At 49.4% G+C, this 18,159-nt stretch overlaps 2 protein-coding genes across 5 annotated transcripts in view; one reads left to right on the plus strand and one right to left on the minus strand.

The window, feature by feature from the left end:
• The window catches only part of CLUAP1 (clusterin associated protein 1), a 37,182-nt gene extending 28,255 nt beyond the window's left edge, over positions 1-8,927 (minus strand). The window contains exons 1-4 of one of the 4 annotated variants that reach the window (XM_021085672.1): positions 8,480-8,927; positions 6,147-6,258; positions 4,262-4,346; positions 389-568 (exon numbers count right to left, since the gene is read on the minus strand). In XM_021085672.1, the coding sequence (XP_020941331.1) occupies positions 389-568; positions 4,262-4,346; positions 6,147-6,258; positions 8,480-8,501 (399 nt within the window). In that variant the 5' untranslated portion in view covers positions 8,502-8,927. 4 annotated transcript variants of the gene reach the window in all.
• On the plus strand, positions 8,639-17,065 carry C3H16orf90 (chromosome 3 C16orf90 homolog). Its single transcript, XM_021088380.1, has 4 exons — positions 8,639-8,712; positions 8,961-9,115; positions 15,662-16,102; positions 16,489-17,065. Exons 1-4 carry the CDS (start codon positions 8,639-8,641, stop codon positions 16,644-16,646), a joined length of 828 nt encoding a protein of 275 aa, XP_020944039.1. The 3' UTR covers positions 16,647-17,065.

Raw genomic sequence — 18,159 nt, forward strand, 5'->3', positions numbered from 1 at the left:
CCTGAGGCCGCCCTCGCTCCGTCTTCAGACGCCTCCCCAGCCCCTGTCTGCCCCCAGCCCCGCACACTCAGCCCACCTGACCCGACACTCGCCGTGCTTTGGGGTTTACAGTCTGGCTCCCCCGACCGAGCCTCGGCAACAGAGGATCCCTGTCCTGGTTGTTCAGGCCTGTGTCCCCAGCGGTGGAACAGGGCCTGGCAGACTTGGCTTTCAACAGACAATCGTATTTAATGTCCTTTCTGTTTTTATCCAAAAGCGATGAGCACAAAACGGACAAAGAGCCCTCAGTCAAGGAGTAAGGAAAGGAGGGGTGCCGGCTGGGACGTTCCATTTCGGAGTCTGAGAAATAAACCCCCATCCCCCTCGCCAAGCCTCGCGAGGTCCTCACCTTGGAGCCCAGGTCAAACTTGAATTTGCTGACATCGCCCTGGCCCAGGCTGGAGCCCTCCAGGCCCTTGGTCGTCATGGCGCTGTACAGCACGGAGGCGATCTTCAGGAGCTCTTTCACCGCGTACCCGTCTGCTTGATAGAGCTTCTTAGTGTTGAGTTTTATATGTGCCTTGGTGGCCTGTTTTCAGGTCGGGGACAAAATTTAAGACCCTTTTCAGGTAAAATCGAAACCAAATTCCATGCAGGTCATTAGAAAATATCTCTGCCAACAACTGCAACATAACCAAATCATGTGGAATCAAACTTTCAAGTTGGTCATACGCTGCAAGTATGTAAACCGATACAACCTTCACAGAGGACAATCTGGTAAATGACAGCAAAATTTAAAATGCACACAGCTTTTGACCCAGCAGGTTTTTTTCGTTTTTTTTTTTCTTTTTTTGCTTTTTAGGGCCATACCCACAGCATACGGAGGTTCCCAGGCTAGGGGTCCAATCGGAGCTACAGCAGTTGGCCTATGCCACAGCCATAGATAGCAATGCAGGATCCGAGCCACATCTGCCACCTACACCAGAGCTCACAGCAACACTGAATCCCTGACCCACTGAGCGAGGCCAGGGATCGAACCCTCATCCTCACAGATCCTAGTTGGATTCATTTCCGCTGCACCACAATGGGAACTCCTGACCCAGCAATTTCAATCCTAAGAACTTATGCTAGGGAGCTACAGATACTTACAAACAAAATGACATGTATAGCTTTGTTTAGTTTTTTTTTTTTTACTTTAAAATTTTTTTTTCTTTTTTTTGTTTTTTAGGACTGCACCTGGGGCACATAGAAGTTCCCAGGCTAGGGGTCAAACTGGAGCTACAGACGCCAGCCTAAGGCACAGCCACAGCAACGCGGGATCCAAGACTTGTTTGCAACCTACACCACAGCTCACGGCAACACTGGATCCTTAACCCACTGAGCAAGGCCAGGGATCGAACCCACATCCTCACGGATCCTGGTCAGGATTGTTAAGCACTGGGCCACAAAGGAACTCCTTTGTTTTGTTGGGGGGGTTTTTTAATGATTTTTATTTTTTCCATCATAGCTGGTTTACAGTGTTCTGTCAATTTTCTACTGTACAAGCAAGGTGATCCAGTGTGGATGAAGAAAACAGGGCCTTAAGCCTCACGCGTGAGAGCACGTAGCTGGAATAAGGAAAGAGGATGGAGTGTAGAGGTCGTGGAAAACTAGGACCTCTTCTTGGAATGCCAAGAAGGTTGTGCTAGGGAAGAACTGCAGACAGTTAAGGTCTATGAGCCCTTTGAGCGGAAGAGCAGGCCTGCTCTAAGGTTAACGCGTGCCTTCCTGAGATAAGACCTGACGCCTGTTAGAACAGACCTTGCCTGGCTCCTGGGTTTAAATCATTGTTTCCTCTAGGCTGGCAAGCCTCATCATTAGCCGCTTCACGAATTTTGCTCCCCATGCTTCTGCTCGTATCCCTCGTTTACATTCTCAATAAAAGGCAAACCCTGAGTCTGCTCGGGGCTCTTGGTTGCTACAGCACTGGCTGTCGCTGTGTCTTCTTCGAGATGATCTCCAGGCATAGCCTAGATTCTGATTGTCGCACATGACGACAATCCAGTCACACATACACATGTACATTCTTTTGCTTGTTTTGTTTTTTAAATGGCCACATCCACGGCATCTGGGCCAAGGACCTACCACGCAGCTGTAGCTATGCTGGATCCTTTAACCTACTGTGTGGACTGGAGAATCGAACCCATGCCTCTGCAGCGACCTGAGCCACTGAGGTCAGATACTTAACCTAGTGTACCACAGCAGGAACTCCTATAGTTTTTTTACTTTTTTTGTCTTTTCTAGGATCGCATCCACGGCATATGGAGGTTCCCAGGCTAGGGGTTGAAACGGAGCTGTAGCCACCGGCCTACGCCAGAGCCACAGCAACGCGGGATCCGAGCCGCACCTGTGACCTCCACCACAGCTCACGGCAACGCTGGATCCTTAACCCACTGAGCAAGTGCAGGGATCGAACCCTCAACCTCATGGTTCCTAGTCGGATTCATTAACCACTGCGCCACAACGGGAACTCCAGTTTTTTTATTTTTAATTCACTTTACTGAAATACAGTTGATTTACAACATTGTATTAATTTCTGCGGGAATTCAGCAAAGGAATTCAGCAAAGGAATATATATATATTCTTTTTCATGTTCTTTTCCATTATTACAAGATACTGAATACAGTTCCCTGTGCTATGGAGTAGGATCCTGTCCATCCATCCCATACATACTAGCTGCATCAGCTAACCCGACTCCCAATCCTTCCCTTCCCCATCCTCCTCCCCCTTGGCAAACACAAGTCTATGTACAGGTTATTTGTTATAGGCTTGTTGCTAAGAACAAAAGCTACAGACAACCTAAATGCCTAAATGCCTACCACATACATCAGTTACGGTATAAACATGCGAGCAGTACTACTCAGGTGTAAGAATGAAGAACTTCCATCTGCATTTGAAAACATCTCCAAAATGTACTGTTTCATGAGGAGTCTAAACTGTGGTGTATAGCATGCCACCACTTGTGTACGAGGAATGAAAAAGGTACATGCTCTATTTGCTTAAATATGCCTAAAGAACTCTGAAAGACATTAAAACTAGTGATGACTCAGAATGAAACCGGAACAATGGCAGATTTAGAAAGTGATTTATTCTCTATCATTTTAAGTACTCATGAGGATGTGGATTCTGTCCCTGACCTTGCTCAGTGGCTTAAGGATCCTGTGCTGCTGGGGCTGTGGTGCAGGCTGGCAGCAGCTTCGATTGGGCCCCTAGCCTGGGAACTTCCATATGCCACATATTAGTCCCGCCCCCTCCAACCCTGAAAAAAAATTTTTTGTTCAATCCCTGGCCTGGGAACTTCCACATGTTGTGGTTGTGGCCAGGAAAAAAAAAAAAAAGGAAAGAAAGAAAAATGAGCCATAAAATATATTACCTATTCACAAATAATAATAATTTTTGTTTGTTTGTTTGTTTGTTTTTTGCTTTTTAGGGCCACACCTGTGGCACATGGAGATTCCCAGCCTAGGGGTCCAGTTGGAGCCGTAGCCACCAGCCTACGCCAGAGCCACAGCAATGCAGGATCCGAGCCGTGTCTGCAACCTACACCACAGCTCATAGCAACACCGGATCCTTAACCAACTGAGCGAGGCCAGGGATTGAACCTGTGTTCTCATGGATGCTAGTCAGATTCGTTAACCACTGAGTCAAAAGGGGAACTCCTAAAATTCTTTTGTTTTGTTTTTGTCTTTGTGTCCTTTTTAGGGCCACACCTGAAACATGTGGAGGTTCCCAGGCTAGGGGTCTAATTGGAACTGTTGCTGCCAGCCTATACCACAGCCACAGCAAAGCCAGATCCAAGCCACATCTGCGACCTACACCACAGCTCACGGCAATGCCGGATCCTTAACCCACTGAGCAAGGCCAGGGATCAAACCCGAAACCTCATGGTTCCTAGTCAGATTCGTTTCCGCTCTGCCACCACAGGAACTCCCTAAAATTCTTAAATAATGAATTAAAAAAACAAACAAACCAGAGTTTCCGTGTGTCTCAGTAAGCGAAGGATCTTACACTGTCACAGCAGTGGCCTGGTCCACTGCTGCGGTACAGGTTTGAGCCCTCGCCCAAATGCTTCCACATGCCATGCGCACAGCCAAAAAAAAAACCCCAGAAAACTCGTGGTGAAATGGCTTCACAGAAATCTGATAACAGAGTGTGTTTAGAAACTTGAAAGCAACCCTAACTGGGTCTCATCTCGTCCTAAGGTATTTGATTTTACAATTTCATCAAGTAACTGTGAACGAACCATGAACTGGGCAACGGCCTTAATGAAGAAAACACGGTCTTGTTCAGTGTCAACATCAGAAGGGATGTCGGTCTGAGGTTCGTACCTGTTGTAGAGAAAGAGAGAAGACACGAATGAAGGAGAAAATCCACAAGAGAGAAAGCAAGGCAGCTCAGAGAGGGTGGATCTGCAACAGGAAGCTCTGAGGCCCCAGCTAAGGTAGTGAGAGTAAGCGAGCCTTCAAAAGCAACAAAAACACCGAACTTCCAGGCGAACAAATCCTCACCTAAAAAGAGCGGTGACAGATTTCAAAAGCCAAATTTGGAGCTCAGCTTACAAAATTAAATCTATCTCAGATTTTAAAGTTTAATTAAAATAATCAGAACTAAGAGTTCCTGCCGTGGCTCAGTGGAAAAAATTCTGACTCGCATCCATGAGGACGCAGGTTTGATCCCTGGCCTCGCTCAGTGGGCTAAGGATCCGGTGTTGCCATATGAGCTGTGGTGTAGGTCGCAGACATGGTTCAGATCCCAAGTTGCTGTGGCTGTGGCGTAGGCCATCAGCTACAGCTCCGATTCAACCCCTAGCCTGGGAACCTCCATATGCTGCGGGTGCGGCCCTAAAAAGACAAAAAAAATTAGAACTATTAATCTGGCCAACAGCCCCTGTCCAGCAGAGCTGCAGAGTTTCTTGCCTTGAGTTATGGATGACACACCAGGGGTCAGGAGACAGCAGCCCTTGGCCTCTTTCTGTACAGCCTGCAAACTAAGAAGGGTTTTTTACATTTTTTAAGGTTTAAAAAAATTAAAATGCAAGAAATAACACGACAAAGATGTTATGTAGCCTACGACACCTGAAATATTCACCATCTCCTTAACTGAAAAGCTTGCCAACCCTCAATCATATTAGATTTCTCACACAAGATGAAATCTGTATTATTTCTAACCCATGTATTCATCAGAATGTGCAAGGAGGTCCTGAAGGTGGGGGGATGAAAGGGAGCTCAGACTACCACCCTAGTGTCTGCTTCCTACTGAGGAACAGTCTCCTTTTACCGCTGGCTGGTATAAGCCCCTCTCCCAGAGCCTTCTTTAAACTCGACTGACTGGTAACAGGTTACAACTGTCTGTCCAACTGTACAGAATTTTTCCTTTTGCTTCAAAAAAGCACCGTTTCTAGGTGGCTAATGACTAACATCTAGTGTTCCTTCCTTCTTTTTTTTTAAATGGCCACACCTCAGCAATGTGGAATTTCCCCAGGCCAGAGACCAAAGCAGAGCTGCAGCTGCAAACTACACAGCCGCTGCAGCAACAGCAGATCCCTTAACCCACTGCTCTCCGCTGGGATGGAACTAACAATGCCACGATATCAGCCAGATCATTAACCCCCTGCACCACAGTTCGAACTCTTCTTTAATTTGTATATTTTTTTGTCTTTTTAGAGTCACACCCGCGGCATATGGAGGTTCCCAGGCTAGGGGTCCAATCGGAGCTGCAGCTACCGGCCTACGCCACAGCCACAGCCGTGCCAGATCCAAGCCACGTCTGTGACCTATACCACAGCTCTTGGCAACGCTGGATCCTTAACTCACTGAGCAAGGCCAGGGATCGAACCTGCGTCATCATGAATGCTAGTCAGATTCGTTTCTGCTGAGCCATGATGGGAACCCCTCTTTTTTTTTTTTCCTCCTTAATTTAATTCCATTGGAGTAGAGTTGACCTACAATGTTGTATTAGCTTCATATCTACAGTAAAATGAATCAGTTATACATATAAATATATTCATTCTTTTTTGCCATGTAGGTTATAAACTACTGAGTAGATTTTCCTGTGCTATACAGTAGGTTCTCCTTAATCACCTATTTCATAGTATTTATTTTTCAAGCTCAATAAAATGCAATTCTAACCTTTTCACAAGCCAGAGAAGCACTTCAGATACAAGGTCAAAATTTGGTGTGCGGAAATTTTCCATAGAAATATGTCGAGGGTATCCCAAGGCTCTCATCATCTCTGTAAAATCTGTCCAAGGTAAAATACAATTCAGTCAGTTTCCTGTCAAACGGCAACTACTTATTAACTTAAGACACCTTCTTTGCCTTCTCTTGTTATTCCCAACCTACTGCCGCTTTTATGGACTATTTATCAACTCTCTAAAAGGGAAAGAAAAAAGGAGAATAAGAGTTAACACTGACCTAATCTGCTTCCTGAAAAATATTTACGTTCAATGGGAGAAGTGGAAACCGTAAAGTAAGGTTAGGGATTGGCTATGACTTTAACTTCTCTCTTGGATACCTCACTTATATCTTGGATAGCTTTCTCTTTATCACTCAAAATGAGAAACACCTGGCCTTATAAAATGTAACAAAAAAATTAATTTTAAATGTTAACTATGGTTTTCTGGAGGGAGGTAATGGTGGTAGGGTGAAATTCATGTCTGTTATTTCTGAGTTGTCTTTTTTAGTGAACATACAGGACCTTAATAACTCAAAAATCTAAACATTAGTTACATTATATCCACAGAAATCTTAAAGACAATGATTGAATTACATAGCAGTATTTAGATGTACTATCCAACAGACTAAGAAACAATACTAATACTTATTGATACCAGAGATTGCGGTCACTAAGCTTTAAGCAAGGCTTGGAAATAAAAATAAAACATTTTTTTAGTTCTTATGTTGTGCCAAGATCTGCATTCAGTGTGCTTCTCACTAAGTAATGCCCGTCTTCACTCTTCTTGAAGGGGATATTCAAAATGTCCCAATGACATTCACAAACTACCTGGGCACTGGAGGTTAGGGTGGATTTCAGCAGACAACAGAAGAGAAGACACCAGCAGAGCAAAGAGCAGCAGAGGGCCTCTGCCACTGTTTGGGGAAAAGTTGAAAAAGTGATGGAGAATAAAGCGGCAGCCTTCTTATCACAGTCAGGCATTGCCTTCTTCCTGCCAGGTAGGAGTCAAGTTCTGTTAATTCTGCAGTACTTTTGTCAAAATGGAGACAATTTGAGTAAGATTCTTAACATGAACTGCTTAATTGTACACTGTTTAAGGTCAGAATGTTCAGAAATCTCCTTCTCGTACACTTTTCCAAATACAGCTCTGTTCAGGGTCCCCTAGCAGAATACTGGCCACCCTCAACTATGAGGGAAGAGAACCGTCTCTACAATGGTCTACCATAGAGCGTCACCAAGAACCTCCCCATCCCTGAGGGCATAGATTCAAACAGTAGAGCTAGCAGGAGGCATCAATAAAATCTCCTGTCTCTTTCTGTATATTTACGTTACAGAAAAAGAACAATTCACAACTGAAAGGACTCATCTTTAATGGGAACATTTCAGGCACCAGCAATTTGGTTACAAAATTGGCCTTAAGCCCCTCAGATCACACCAAATTGGCAGTCACCTGCTAGAGCCATGCACGTGGAGCCATTTGACTGAACTGCTTCAGGGTGAGACAATGACAGCGCATAAAAGCCAAGAAACTGTGAGTCGCACAATCCTACATCTGGACCCATTACTTTCAGAGTTGTAGCTGTGTGGCCTAAAACAAGCGACTTTACAGCTCTGCCTCAAAGTATTTCATCCAGGAACTACAGGACCCGCCGCACTGTTAAAATGAGGACTAAAATAAGACACTGAATGTACAATACCTGGTGTGTAACAAGGGACCCCCCCCCCCCCACAGGAGCAGATCTGAGCCGCAATTAGTAGTCACCAGCCCCTCCTGGGCTTCGTTGTTCGTTTCTCGGAGATCTATGCTAACCCAACTCTAAAACGGTTTAGCGTTTTCCAATTCGTCAGCGAACGTTTATACCACCTGGCTGTATAAATCAGTTTAAAGTAAACCAAGAATGTATATGTGTGTGTGTGACTGGGTCACCTTGCTGTATAGTAGGAAACTGACAGAACATTGCAAACCAGCTACAATGGGGAAAAAATCGTTTAGAATTTAAAAAAAACATTTTTTAAGTAAACCAAATTAAAGTTTGGATTCCTCAGCCACACAAACCACACGTGGCCAGCGGCAGATACACAACCTGCCCTCATTGGGAAAGGGCCGTGAGACTGGGCTGGGGCGCCCAGGCCGGGGTTGCGGGAGGCGGGCCAGGGGCGTCCCAAGCCGCGGAAGCCCAGGAGGAGCTCCGGCGCTCGAGCCTCGGGGGGGCTCGGACGGGGGACCCGGCGGGAGGGAGCCCGAGCATCAGGAGGACCGCAGGTCACGGGGGCAAGGCTGCCTTACTGCGGAGGTCGCGGAAAGACATGTCTCTTTGGTCCCGAGAAGCCCGGAGTCTCCGCCGCTCGCCCCTCAGCGCTCACGGGTCTCTATAGTAACGCACGGAGGGAGCGTGGACGGCGAGTAGCCGGGGCCAATCCAGACGGGAGGCGACCTGGTCGGGCCATGTGCGCATGCTCCACACTCGCCGGACACAGGGCGGCCGGCAGGGGGCGTCTCCGGACGCTGAGGGAGCCGGCGTGGGATCTTGGCCCGGATGGCGTCTGGGCCCCTTGACTTGACACGTTCTGAGCACCATCCAAGCGCCTGACACTTTGAGAGGCACTCTACATACTACTCGTTTCCTCCTCAACTGCTCTAGACAGAATGTAGGATAGTGTTAGGAGGCAGGTCTCCCGCCTGCGTCCTGTACCCAGCATGCATCTCACTAGCGAGGGTAAAATGAAGCACCTCCTGAGTGAAGGGACTGACCGCTGGGCGGCGACAGTGGGCCGGGCTGCTACCTGCGCACGCGCAGCGGGATCGAGCTTTACGACAGGCCGGAAGCCGGCCCGGCTCTTCGCGCGCTGGCGGTTGTCCTGGCAACCGTGTGCTCAGCGGGCTGGAGCCTATTGGTGCGCCAGTTTGAGGGGGCGGCTCCGGGTGAGGAGCACCGCCGACCCTTGGCCGGGTTAGCTGCGGGCTCGCTTGGGACTGCCCTAAGCTGGGCTGCCACGGTTGGAAACAGGTGACAGGAAGGGCTGGGGAAGGTGAAATCAGCTGATCCCAGAAGGGTGGACGCTGAGGAATGACTGCCAAACCCACAATCGGTTTTGGTGAAGTTGCACACATAAATGCACGGAGTTCCGAAATAGATCCATACATGCGTGGTCATTGTGACGAAGACCTTCAGAGGGGATAGAAAGAAAGAGCTTTCAACAAATGGTTTGGGAACAATTCGGAATGCAAATAAATGAGCATCCATCCTTATTTAAGAGTAAAACCAAGAACTATAGCTTTTCTAGAAGAAAACTTAGAGGTGAAAGGTTCGTGACTGGGTTAAACAAAAACATCATCCTTAAATAAATAAATAAATAAACCTTATCCAGGGAGTTCCCATTATGGTGCAGCAGAAACGAATCTGACTACTATCCACAAGGATGCGGGTTCGATCCCTGGCCTTGCTCAGTGGGTTAAAGATCTGATGTTTCCATGAGCTGCGGTGCAGGTGGCAGACGCCCTTGGTATCCCACGTTAATGTGGCTGTGGTGTGTAGGCTGACAACTGCAGCTCCAATTCGACCCCTAGTCTGGGAACTTCCATATGCCATGGGCGCAGCTCTAAAAAGAAAAAAAAATATGAATTTCATTTCATTACAAATAATAAGCAAAGGAAAAGATACTCAAGATTATTAGTCGTTAGAGAAATGTATATTAAACCACAAGATATCACTGGGTAGTTTGAGAACAGCTAAAATAACAACCAAGTACAACGAAAGCCCTGACAGTTAAGGGTCTGAAAGGATGTGGAGGGACTTGGCCCTTCCTACAGTGTTGGTGGGAACGTGAAACTGTACATCCACTTTGGAAAACAGTTGGTAGTGTAAGGCGAGTGCGGAGAAAGAGAACAAGCCGGGTGTTCAGACAAAGAGAAGAAAATTTATTAGAGGGGAAAGGGAGAGGGTGACGGACCCTTGAGAAGAGCCAGCCCCCTGCCCTTCTTTTGGGGCCTTCTTATGCCCCTTGGATGGGAAACTGGATTCCCTGAGGCGAAGGGAGGTTAGTTTATCTTTTGCCTGCAGCTGGACTCTATGGTCACATAGTCGTGACAAAGTTGGTGGTGTCTCACCGTAGGGGGGGGTCTTGTAATCCTGAGAAAGCTGGAGGTGTGTGGTGTCCCACGGTAGGGGGGTCTCGTCATCTGGGGAAAGTCGGCACCAGTGGTGAAAACAGGATGTCGCTTGAGCAAGGCGGTCCGTTTCGTGGGTCAGCAGAAAGAGCCATTGTAACAATGAGCCCCCATGTCGCCCCCGACAGGTTGTTTCTTAATAAAGTTAAATATACATGTAACATACAGCTCCGCAATACCACTCTCAGGTATTTGCCCAAGAGAAATGAGAATTTATGTTCACACAAAAAATCTGTACACAAATATTGAGAGCAGCTTTATTTATAATCGCCCCAAACCAGAAGCCACTCAAGTGTCCCTCAGTTTATGAATGGATAAACCCCTGTGGTACACCCACGCAATGGAGGACCACTCGGCAATTTAATAAACGAAGCAAACTGCCGTAACACATAAGGACAGTAATGGATTTCCAATGCCTTATATATACTAAGTCCAGGAAGTCAGACTCAAAAGCTTTCATACTGTAGATTCCATCTATATGACAATCTGAATAAAAGGAAAATAGAAAACAAATTGTGGTTTCCTGGTGGTGCAGCAGGTAAAGAAAATGGAGTTGTCACTGCTGTGGCTTGGGCTGCTGCTGTGGCATGGGTTCCATCTCTGGCCCAGGAACTTCCGCATGCTGTGGGCTTGGCCAAAAAGAGAAAAACAAAATGAACAACAACAACGAAACACGAGTGTCTTAGGCGGCCACCTCGGGGAGTTACTTCCCTGGGCATCTCCAAGATTTACATGAGATGCACATGCTGATAAACTAGGTTTTGGTTTTTTTTGTTTTTTGTTTTTTGTTTTTTTGGCTTTTTAGGGCCCTACCTGCAGCATATGGAGGTTCCCAGGCTAGGAGTCGAATCAGAGCTATAGCTGCCAGCCTACACCACAGCCCCAGCAACACGGGATCCACGCTGTATCTGCGACCTACACCACTGCTCATGGCAACACCGAATCCTTAAGCCACTGAGCGAGGCCAGGGATGGAACCCATGTCCTCATGGATCCTAGTCGGGTTCGTTACCACTGAGCCAAGAGAGGAACTCCTCAACTTCCGTTCTTAAAAAAAAGAAAGAAAACACATCGGTGGTTGCCCCGAGGAGCTGAGCACAAACCACTGGGGTCGGGGGGGAACAGTTCTGTATCTTGATGGTGGCAGAATAACATGAGAGGTCTTTGTCAAAACTCATAGAACTCCTTAAAAAGGGCGAATTTTACCACATCTAAAATTGTCTCAGTACGCATGACTTAAAACAGCTTTAAAAGAACAAACCTCCCGGAGTTCCCGTCGTGTAGTAGTCGTTAACGAATCCGACTAAGAACCACGAGGTTGCAGGTTCGATCCCTGTCCTTGCTGAGTGGGTTAAGGATCCGGCGTTGCTGTGAGCTGTGGTGTGGGTCGCAGACGTGGCTCGGATCCCGCGTTGCTGTGGCTCTGGCGTAGACTGGTGGCTACGGCTCCGATTAGACCCCTAGCCTGGGAACCTCCATATGCTGTGGGAGCGGCTCAAGAAAAGGCAAAAAGACAAAAAAAGAAAACAGAAAAAAGGACAAATCTCTGCAATGGACTCTCACTGCTGATCGAACAGCCCTCTGAGCTCCCTGGTCCCCCGGCTCCCTTCCCGCCCCCCTTCCCGCCCCCCTTCCCGCCCCCTCCCTCCCCTGCCTCCTGGAGAACACGCCCATCTTCTCCCGGTTTTTGCCCAAGGAGTTTCCTCTGCATGGAGTGTCCCACCCAACTTCTTCAGCTCTTTGGAAAGATGCCTCTCGGACCATCGACACCAAAGCAGACCCTCCCGTCCCATCACCTTGTTTGATTTTCTACATAGTAAGATCAGGAAACATCTCCCTTGCTTCTCTTCTGTGTCTCTGATCTGGACACATAAGCTCCATGGGAAGGAGACCCCTTCTCGGTCCTACTTGACCCTCTCCCCAGATCTGCAATAGTCCTGGCGCTATGGATGCCCTCAGAACATACATGTTTAATACCCGAAGGCATGAATGAGTGAGTGAGAATACACTGCCTCCCTCGAGGGAAGTGAAGGTGTTTGAGAAAAGGTCACGTCCCCTGCACTCCCATCCTGCTCCATGCTGGCTGTGATGCCAGTTCCGGCCACTGGAAGTCCACCAGATCTGCTCTACATTAAAACCAACTGGCATGCACAGGCACCAGTGCTGTCCCCAAAGCAAAGCCTATGGAACAGGCTCTGTGACCTTGGGAAGTTAACCTCTTGGAGACTCAGATTCCTGTGTTAGAGTGAAGGTCATACTGCCTGCTAGGGTGTCCAATAGGAGCTACAGCTGGGGCCTACACCAGAGCCATAGCAACATCAGATCCGAGCCACGTCTTTGACCTACACCACAGCTCACAGCAACGCCACATTCTTAACCCACTGAGCAAGGCCAGGAATCAAACCCACATCCTCATGGATGCTAATCAGATTTGCTAACCGCTGAGCCACGAGGGGAACTCCTGGATTATTTTTCTTTTTGTAAGAGTTATTTATGTGTTCTAGATACTACACTCTAATCAAATATATGATTTTCAAATATTTTCCCTTATTCTGTAGGCTATATTTTCACTTTTTTTTTTTTTAATTTTTAGGGCCACACATGTGGCATATGTAAGTTCCCAGGCTAGGGGTCGAATCAGAGCTGCAGCTGCCGGCCTACACCACAGCTACAGAAACACAGTATCTGAGTCTGTGACCTATACCACAGCTCACAGCAATGCCAGATCTTACCCACTGAGGGATGCCAGGGATCGAACCCACATCCCCATGAATACTAGTTGGGTTTGTTACTTCTAAGCCACAACAGGAACTCCCATCTTTTCACTTCTTGACAGTGCCTTTCACAGCACAAAACTTTTCAGTTTTTATTAAGTCCATTTTACCTATATTTTCTTTTGTTCCTTGTGTTTTTCTAAGAATCCACTACCAAATCCATGGTGATGAAGATTTACTCCGTGTTTTCTTCAAAGAGTTTTATAGTTTCAGTGCAGTGCTTACATTTAGATCTTTGTTGCATTCTGAGTTAGTTTTTGTATATGGTGTGAGGTAGGGCTCCAACTTCATTCTTCATATCTTTTGAGTATCAGGCTGTCCCAGGACCATTTGTTGAAGAGACTATTCTTTTCCCCCACTGAATAGTCTTGGCAATCTTGCTCAGAATCAATTGTTCATAGATGCACAGGTTTATTTTGTGCTCTCTACTGTCTTCCATTGGTCTAGATGCTTAGCCATATGGTAATCCCACACTGTTTTGGTTACTGCAGCACTGTATGTAATGAGTTTTGAAATAAGGATATATGAGTCTTCAAGCTTTTAAGACTGTTTTTGTCTTTGGGGCACCCTCGTAATCCCACACGAATTTTAGGATGGAGTTTTCTGTTTCTGTCTACAAGGCCATTGGAATTTTGATAAGAACTGCATTAAACCAGAGTTCCTGTGGTGGTGCAGTGGAAATGAATCCAACTAGGAAACATAAGGTTGCGGGTTCAACCCCTGGCCTTGCTCAGTGGATCAGGGATCTGGCGTTGCTGTGGCTGTGGTGTAGGCCAGCAGCTGCAGCTCTGATTCGACCCCTAGCCTGGAAACCTCCATATGCCACAAGTGCAGCCCTAAAAAGCAAAAAAAAAAAAAAAAAAAAAAAAAAAAAGAATTGCATTGAAAGTGGAGATCACAGTGTTCCTTGTTGGTAGATCATGTGTAGGTCTTCAATCCATGAGTAGAGGTTTTGTTCCGTTGACCCAAGTCTTTTTTTTTTTTTTCCTCCAGCAATGATTTGTAGTTTTCAGTGTTGTCGTATATCTACATGGTTATTTTTTTTTCTTATTTTATTCTTGTTGTTCTTTGCTAGTGCACAGAAATAGTTAATTTTGTGTACAAGTTGACGCTGTATCCCGAGACTTTACTGAATTTTGTTATCTCTGTTTTATTAGCTCAAATAGTTTGTGAGTGTGGATTTTTTTTTTCTATATATATGATCATGTCAGAGTTCCCTGGTGGCTCAGTGAATTAAAGATCTGATGTTGTCACTCCTGTGGCTCAAGTCGCTACTGTAGCATAGGTTCGATCCCTGGCCTGGGATGCGTGCCATGGGCAAAGCCAAAAAAAGAGAGATCGTGTCATCTGTCAATAGAGAGAACTGAAAATTTAACTTTAACTCTTTCCCAAACTGGGCTACCACTGTGCATCCCAGCAGTAGATGAGAGTTCCAGTTCCTCCACATCCTTCCCCAAACTTTTTTTTTTTTTTTTTTTTTTTTTTGCTTTTTAGGGCCGTACCTGCAGCATTTGGAGGTTCCCAGGCCAGGGGTGGAATCAGAGCTACAGCTGCTGGCCTACAGCCACACCACAGCCACAGCAATGCAGGATCCAAGCAATGCAGGATTCAAGTCTGCAAACTACACCAGAGCTCACGGCAACGCCAGATCCCTGACCCACTGATCAAGGCCAGGGATTGAACCCGCAACCTCATGGATACGAGTCGGAAGAATTCCCATCCTTCCCCCACACGGGGCATGGTCCACACAGTACTCCATCGCCTACTTACGGGAAAATAGACGAAAAAATTACATGACCTGTCCAGTCACCCAGTACCATCTTGTCAGCATCCTGAAATCACTGACTTAGATCTCACCAAGTCTGCACCCCGAACCTTTGTTTCCCACCCACAGATGAGAGCGGTCACCCAAGGGAGTGACTCCCCAGCCTGCAAGAGTCGAGTCTGCTTTGCAAGCCCGTCTCAAGCCAGAGGGGCCAGAGACCTCCCCTAAGATTCTGCCCCCTTCCCTTCCCCACCTCCCACCCTGCCCCTGCCCTGGGCATCATCCCCTGGGAGTCTTCCCTGTGACATCATAGAGCTGGTTGCCAAGGGAGACCTGCAGAGCCACCCCCAGGCAGGGGAGAGGAGAGCCCTGCTACACAAAAGGCCCGGCCGCTCCTCCCCCACCACGCTGGCCCTCCATGGAAGCCTTGGTCTGTGCATTCTCTGAGCTGCGCATAAGAGAAGGTGCTGGGCTGCGGGGAGGAGTGGCAGGAGAGAAGCCCTCCTGTCCTGACCTGGGTCCAAAGCCACCAGGGTGACCTCAGGGACATGCATGCTTGGGAGAGGGGAATGGCCCTGGTCCATGCCATGTGACCCTGGGTACCAGAAGGCTCTTTCTAGGGTAGGGGACAAAAGGGGTGTTGGAAAGAGCCTGAAGTCCTGAAAGAGACCTTGGTGCCAAGGCTCAGGCTTCTCAGCCCTGTCTGTTGGTTGGGAGGAGGGTGGGAGGCAGGTAGCTGAGCCCATCTGACAGGTAAGCTGAGGCTCCACACACAAGCACGTGACTGTTTTCCCCTCATGGCCACTGTGTCCCACCAGCCACCACTCTCCTGCTCTTCCCTCCACAGATGCAGTGAGCTGGGCCCGAGGACGCCCGGGTCACCCTGATACACCATCCAACATCTACGAGGGGGGGCTGGGGGCCCAGCAGCAGCCACAGTGCCCCCGTGCCCAGGGAAGCAAGCCCAAGAACTTCCGGCTGCGCCACCTCCGGGGCCTGGCTCTCTACCTGCCAGGCCATATGCAGCTTGCTGGCCAGTGTGAGAGCCACTGGCTGGGCCGGCTCATGGCCTGGGGGTGCTTCCCACAGCCAGAGGGCATGGCCTGGCCCCTGGACCTACCACAGGGGAATCTGGGCCCAGGTATCAGCCACTGCTCAGTCCTTCTGGAAGCTCAACTGCCCAGGGGCAGCCTGGGAAATATAGGTGAGCACCTCTCTAGGTGACACAGGACGGGACAGGAGGGAAAGACTGGAGAAGGTGGGGCTGGGGACTCAGATGGACCGAGGGGAACCCTCTCCTTTCCCAAGCCCCCCAGGTTCCCGGCCCAGCTCTACATCTGGTGAGGGACCCTGGACAGCTCTCCCGCACGGGCTGGGCCTGTTTCCCCATTTGTAAAATGAAGGGTTCAGCCTGGATGAGAGGTCTTCCAGTTAGAGGCAGGTCCCCCTTCCTGCTCCCCTCCTGGTTCTATTTGAGAACTGCCCCCTCCCCTCCTCTTCTAAAGGCTATCGAGTTGGGGGTGGGGACATGGGAGGAGCTGGCAGCCTCCCATGGCCCTGGAGTGACTCCTCTCTCCCCACTTTCCTCAGCTTCCAGCTCCAGCATGGACTCAGCCAAGGGTGTCCCCTCCCAGCCCAGTCCCCCTGAAGGCTTGGGGCTCAGACCCAAGAGATCCTGGGGGGCCTCAGAGGAGTCCACATGTCCCTTATGCAAGAGAACTCGCTCTGGGGCTCTTGAGAGGCCATAGGAACCCAAGTGCCAGGGCTGGTTTGCCTCAGCTCGGGACAGGAGAGCAAAGGGTGGCCCAGGAGGAGGGGGGCAGGTCCAGGGAGGAAGGGCTCAGCCTGCACCAGGAGCGCCTCCACACCGGGGTGCCTGGGAGCCACCCAGCACCAGGGCCTGGGCCAGCCTTGGGAAAACTTAAGGGGGAGGAGGAGGTCCCGAGGGAGGGACAGAAAAATAGGAGCTCAGGGGTGCCCTTGCAGCCTGCTCCAACTCAAGTCAGCCACCTGTACCTGGGAGGCCGGGCAGAGCAGAGAGCTGGGCTCCCGAGGGGCCAGGGAGCCCGCAAGTCTGATCGCAATAAAAGCCAAAGCCTGGAGTTCCCGTTGTGGCGCAGTGGTTAACGAATCCGACTAGGAACCATGAGGTTGCGGGTTCGGTCCCTGCCCTTGCTCAGTGGGTTAACGATCCGGCGTTGCCCTGAGCTGTGGTGTAGGTTGCAGACGCGGCTCGGATCCCGAGTTGCTGTGGCTCTGGTGTAGGCCGGTGGCTACGGCTCCGATTCAACCCCTAGCCTGGGAACCTCCATATGCCGCGGGAGCGGCCCAAGAAATAGCAACAACAACAACAAAAAGACAAAAGACAAAAACAAAAACAAAAACAAAAAGCCAAGGCCTGCACCTTCTGTTCCTGGTCGTCTGTCTTCAGACCAAGGCAGCTGGAGAAGCAGGCCCCTGGCACCTGGGGGTCTAAGAGCAAAGTTCCAAGTCAATCCTTGGGGGACCTGAGGAGTCCCTTTAGCTAAGGAGGGAGCTGTCCTCTGTGGGGGCAGGGCCTCAGCCGTGGCCTCCTGGGTTTAGGGAGGAGAGGGAGTGCCCCACCTGGCAGAGCCATGCCCCCCTAGGGGCTGGGTTGAGCACAGGCTCCCCTGACCCTGCAGGCAGATCAGCCAGGGCCCTTCCTGCAGCTGGGCCAGACCCCGGGCAAGGGCTCCTCTCTGCCCGGAGGTCTTAACCCCGGCCCTGCTGACCTCTGAGCCAGGCATCCTTTGCTGTGGGCCGTCCTGCATCCTTTGCTGTGGGCCGTCCTGCATCCTTGCTGTGGGCTGTCGCTGCAGGGTGTTCAGCAGCGTCTCTGGTCTCCACTCACTTGGTGCCAGGAGCACCCTCCTCCTGGTGGGGCAGCCAAAAATGTCTCCAGATGGTCTAATGTCCCTGGGGGTGGGGGGAGGACACAGAACCTCTCTGCTAAGACCCCTGGTCCACCTCACTGGGCCACAGCCCTGTGGAGACACGGCAGGAGGACCCGGGTTGGCCTCTGCGAGTCTCCTCATCTGGCTGACTTCCGGTCCTGGCAGCTGGGTCAGACCAGGACAGACCCCCACCCACTCCCCCAAGGCTGTCAGACACTCGTGAGGGTGTCCAGGGCATCAGGGCAGCTGGGTTCCTTGCAGACGCAGGGGAGACGCAGGGGAACGACTAGTTCTTGGGTTCGTTTCAGGCTGTGATAAACGTGAGCGTGCCCCTGGGTGGGGGGAA

This window comes from Sus scrofa, chromosome 3, assembly GCF_000003025.6.
Source record: "Sus scrofa isolate TJ Tabasco breed Duroc chromosome 3, Sscrofa11.1, whole genome shotgun sequence".
In the NCBI taxonomy this organism is placed as follows: Eukaryota; Metazoa; Chordata; class Mammalia; order Artiodactyla; family Suidae; genus Sus; species Sus scrofa.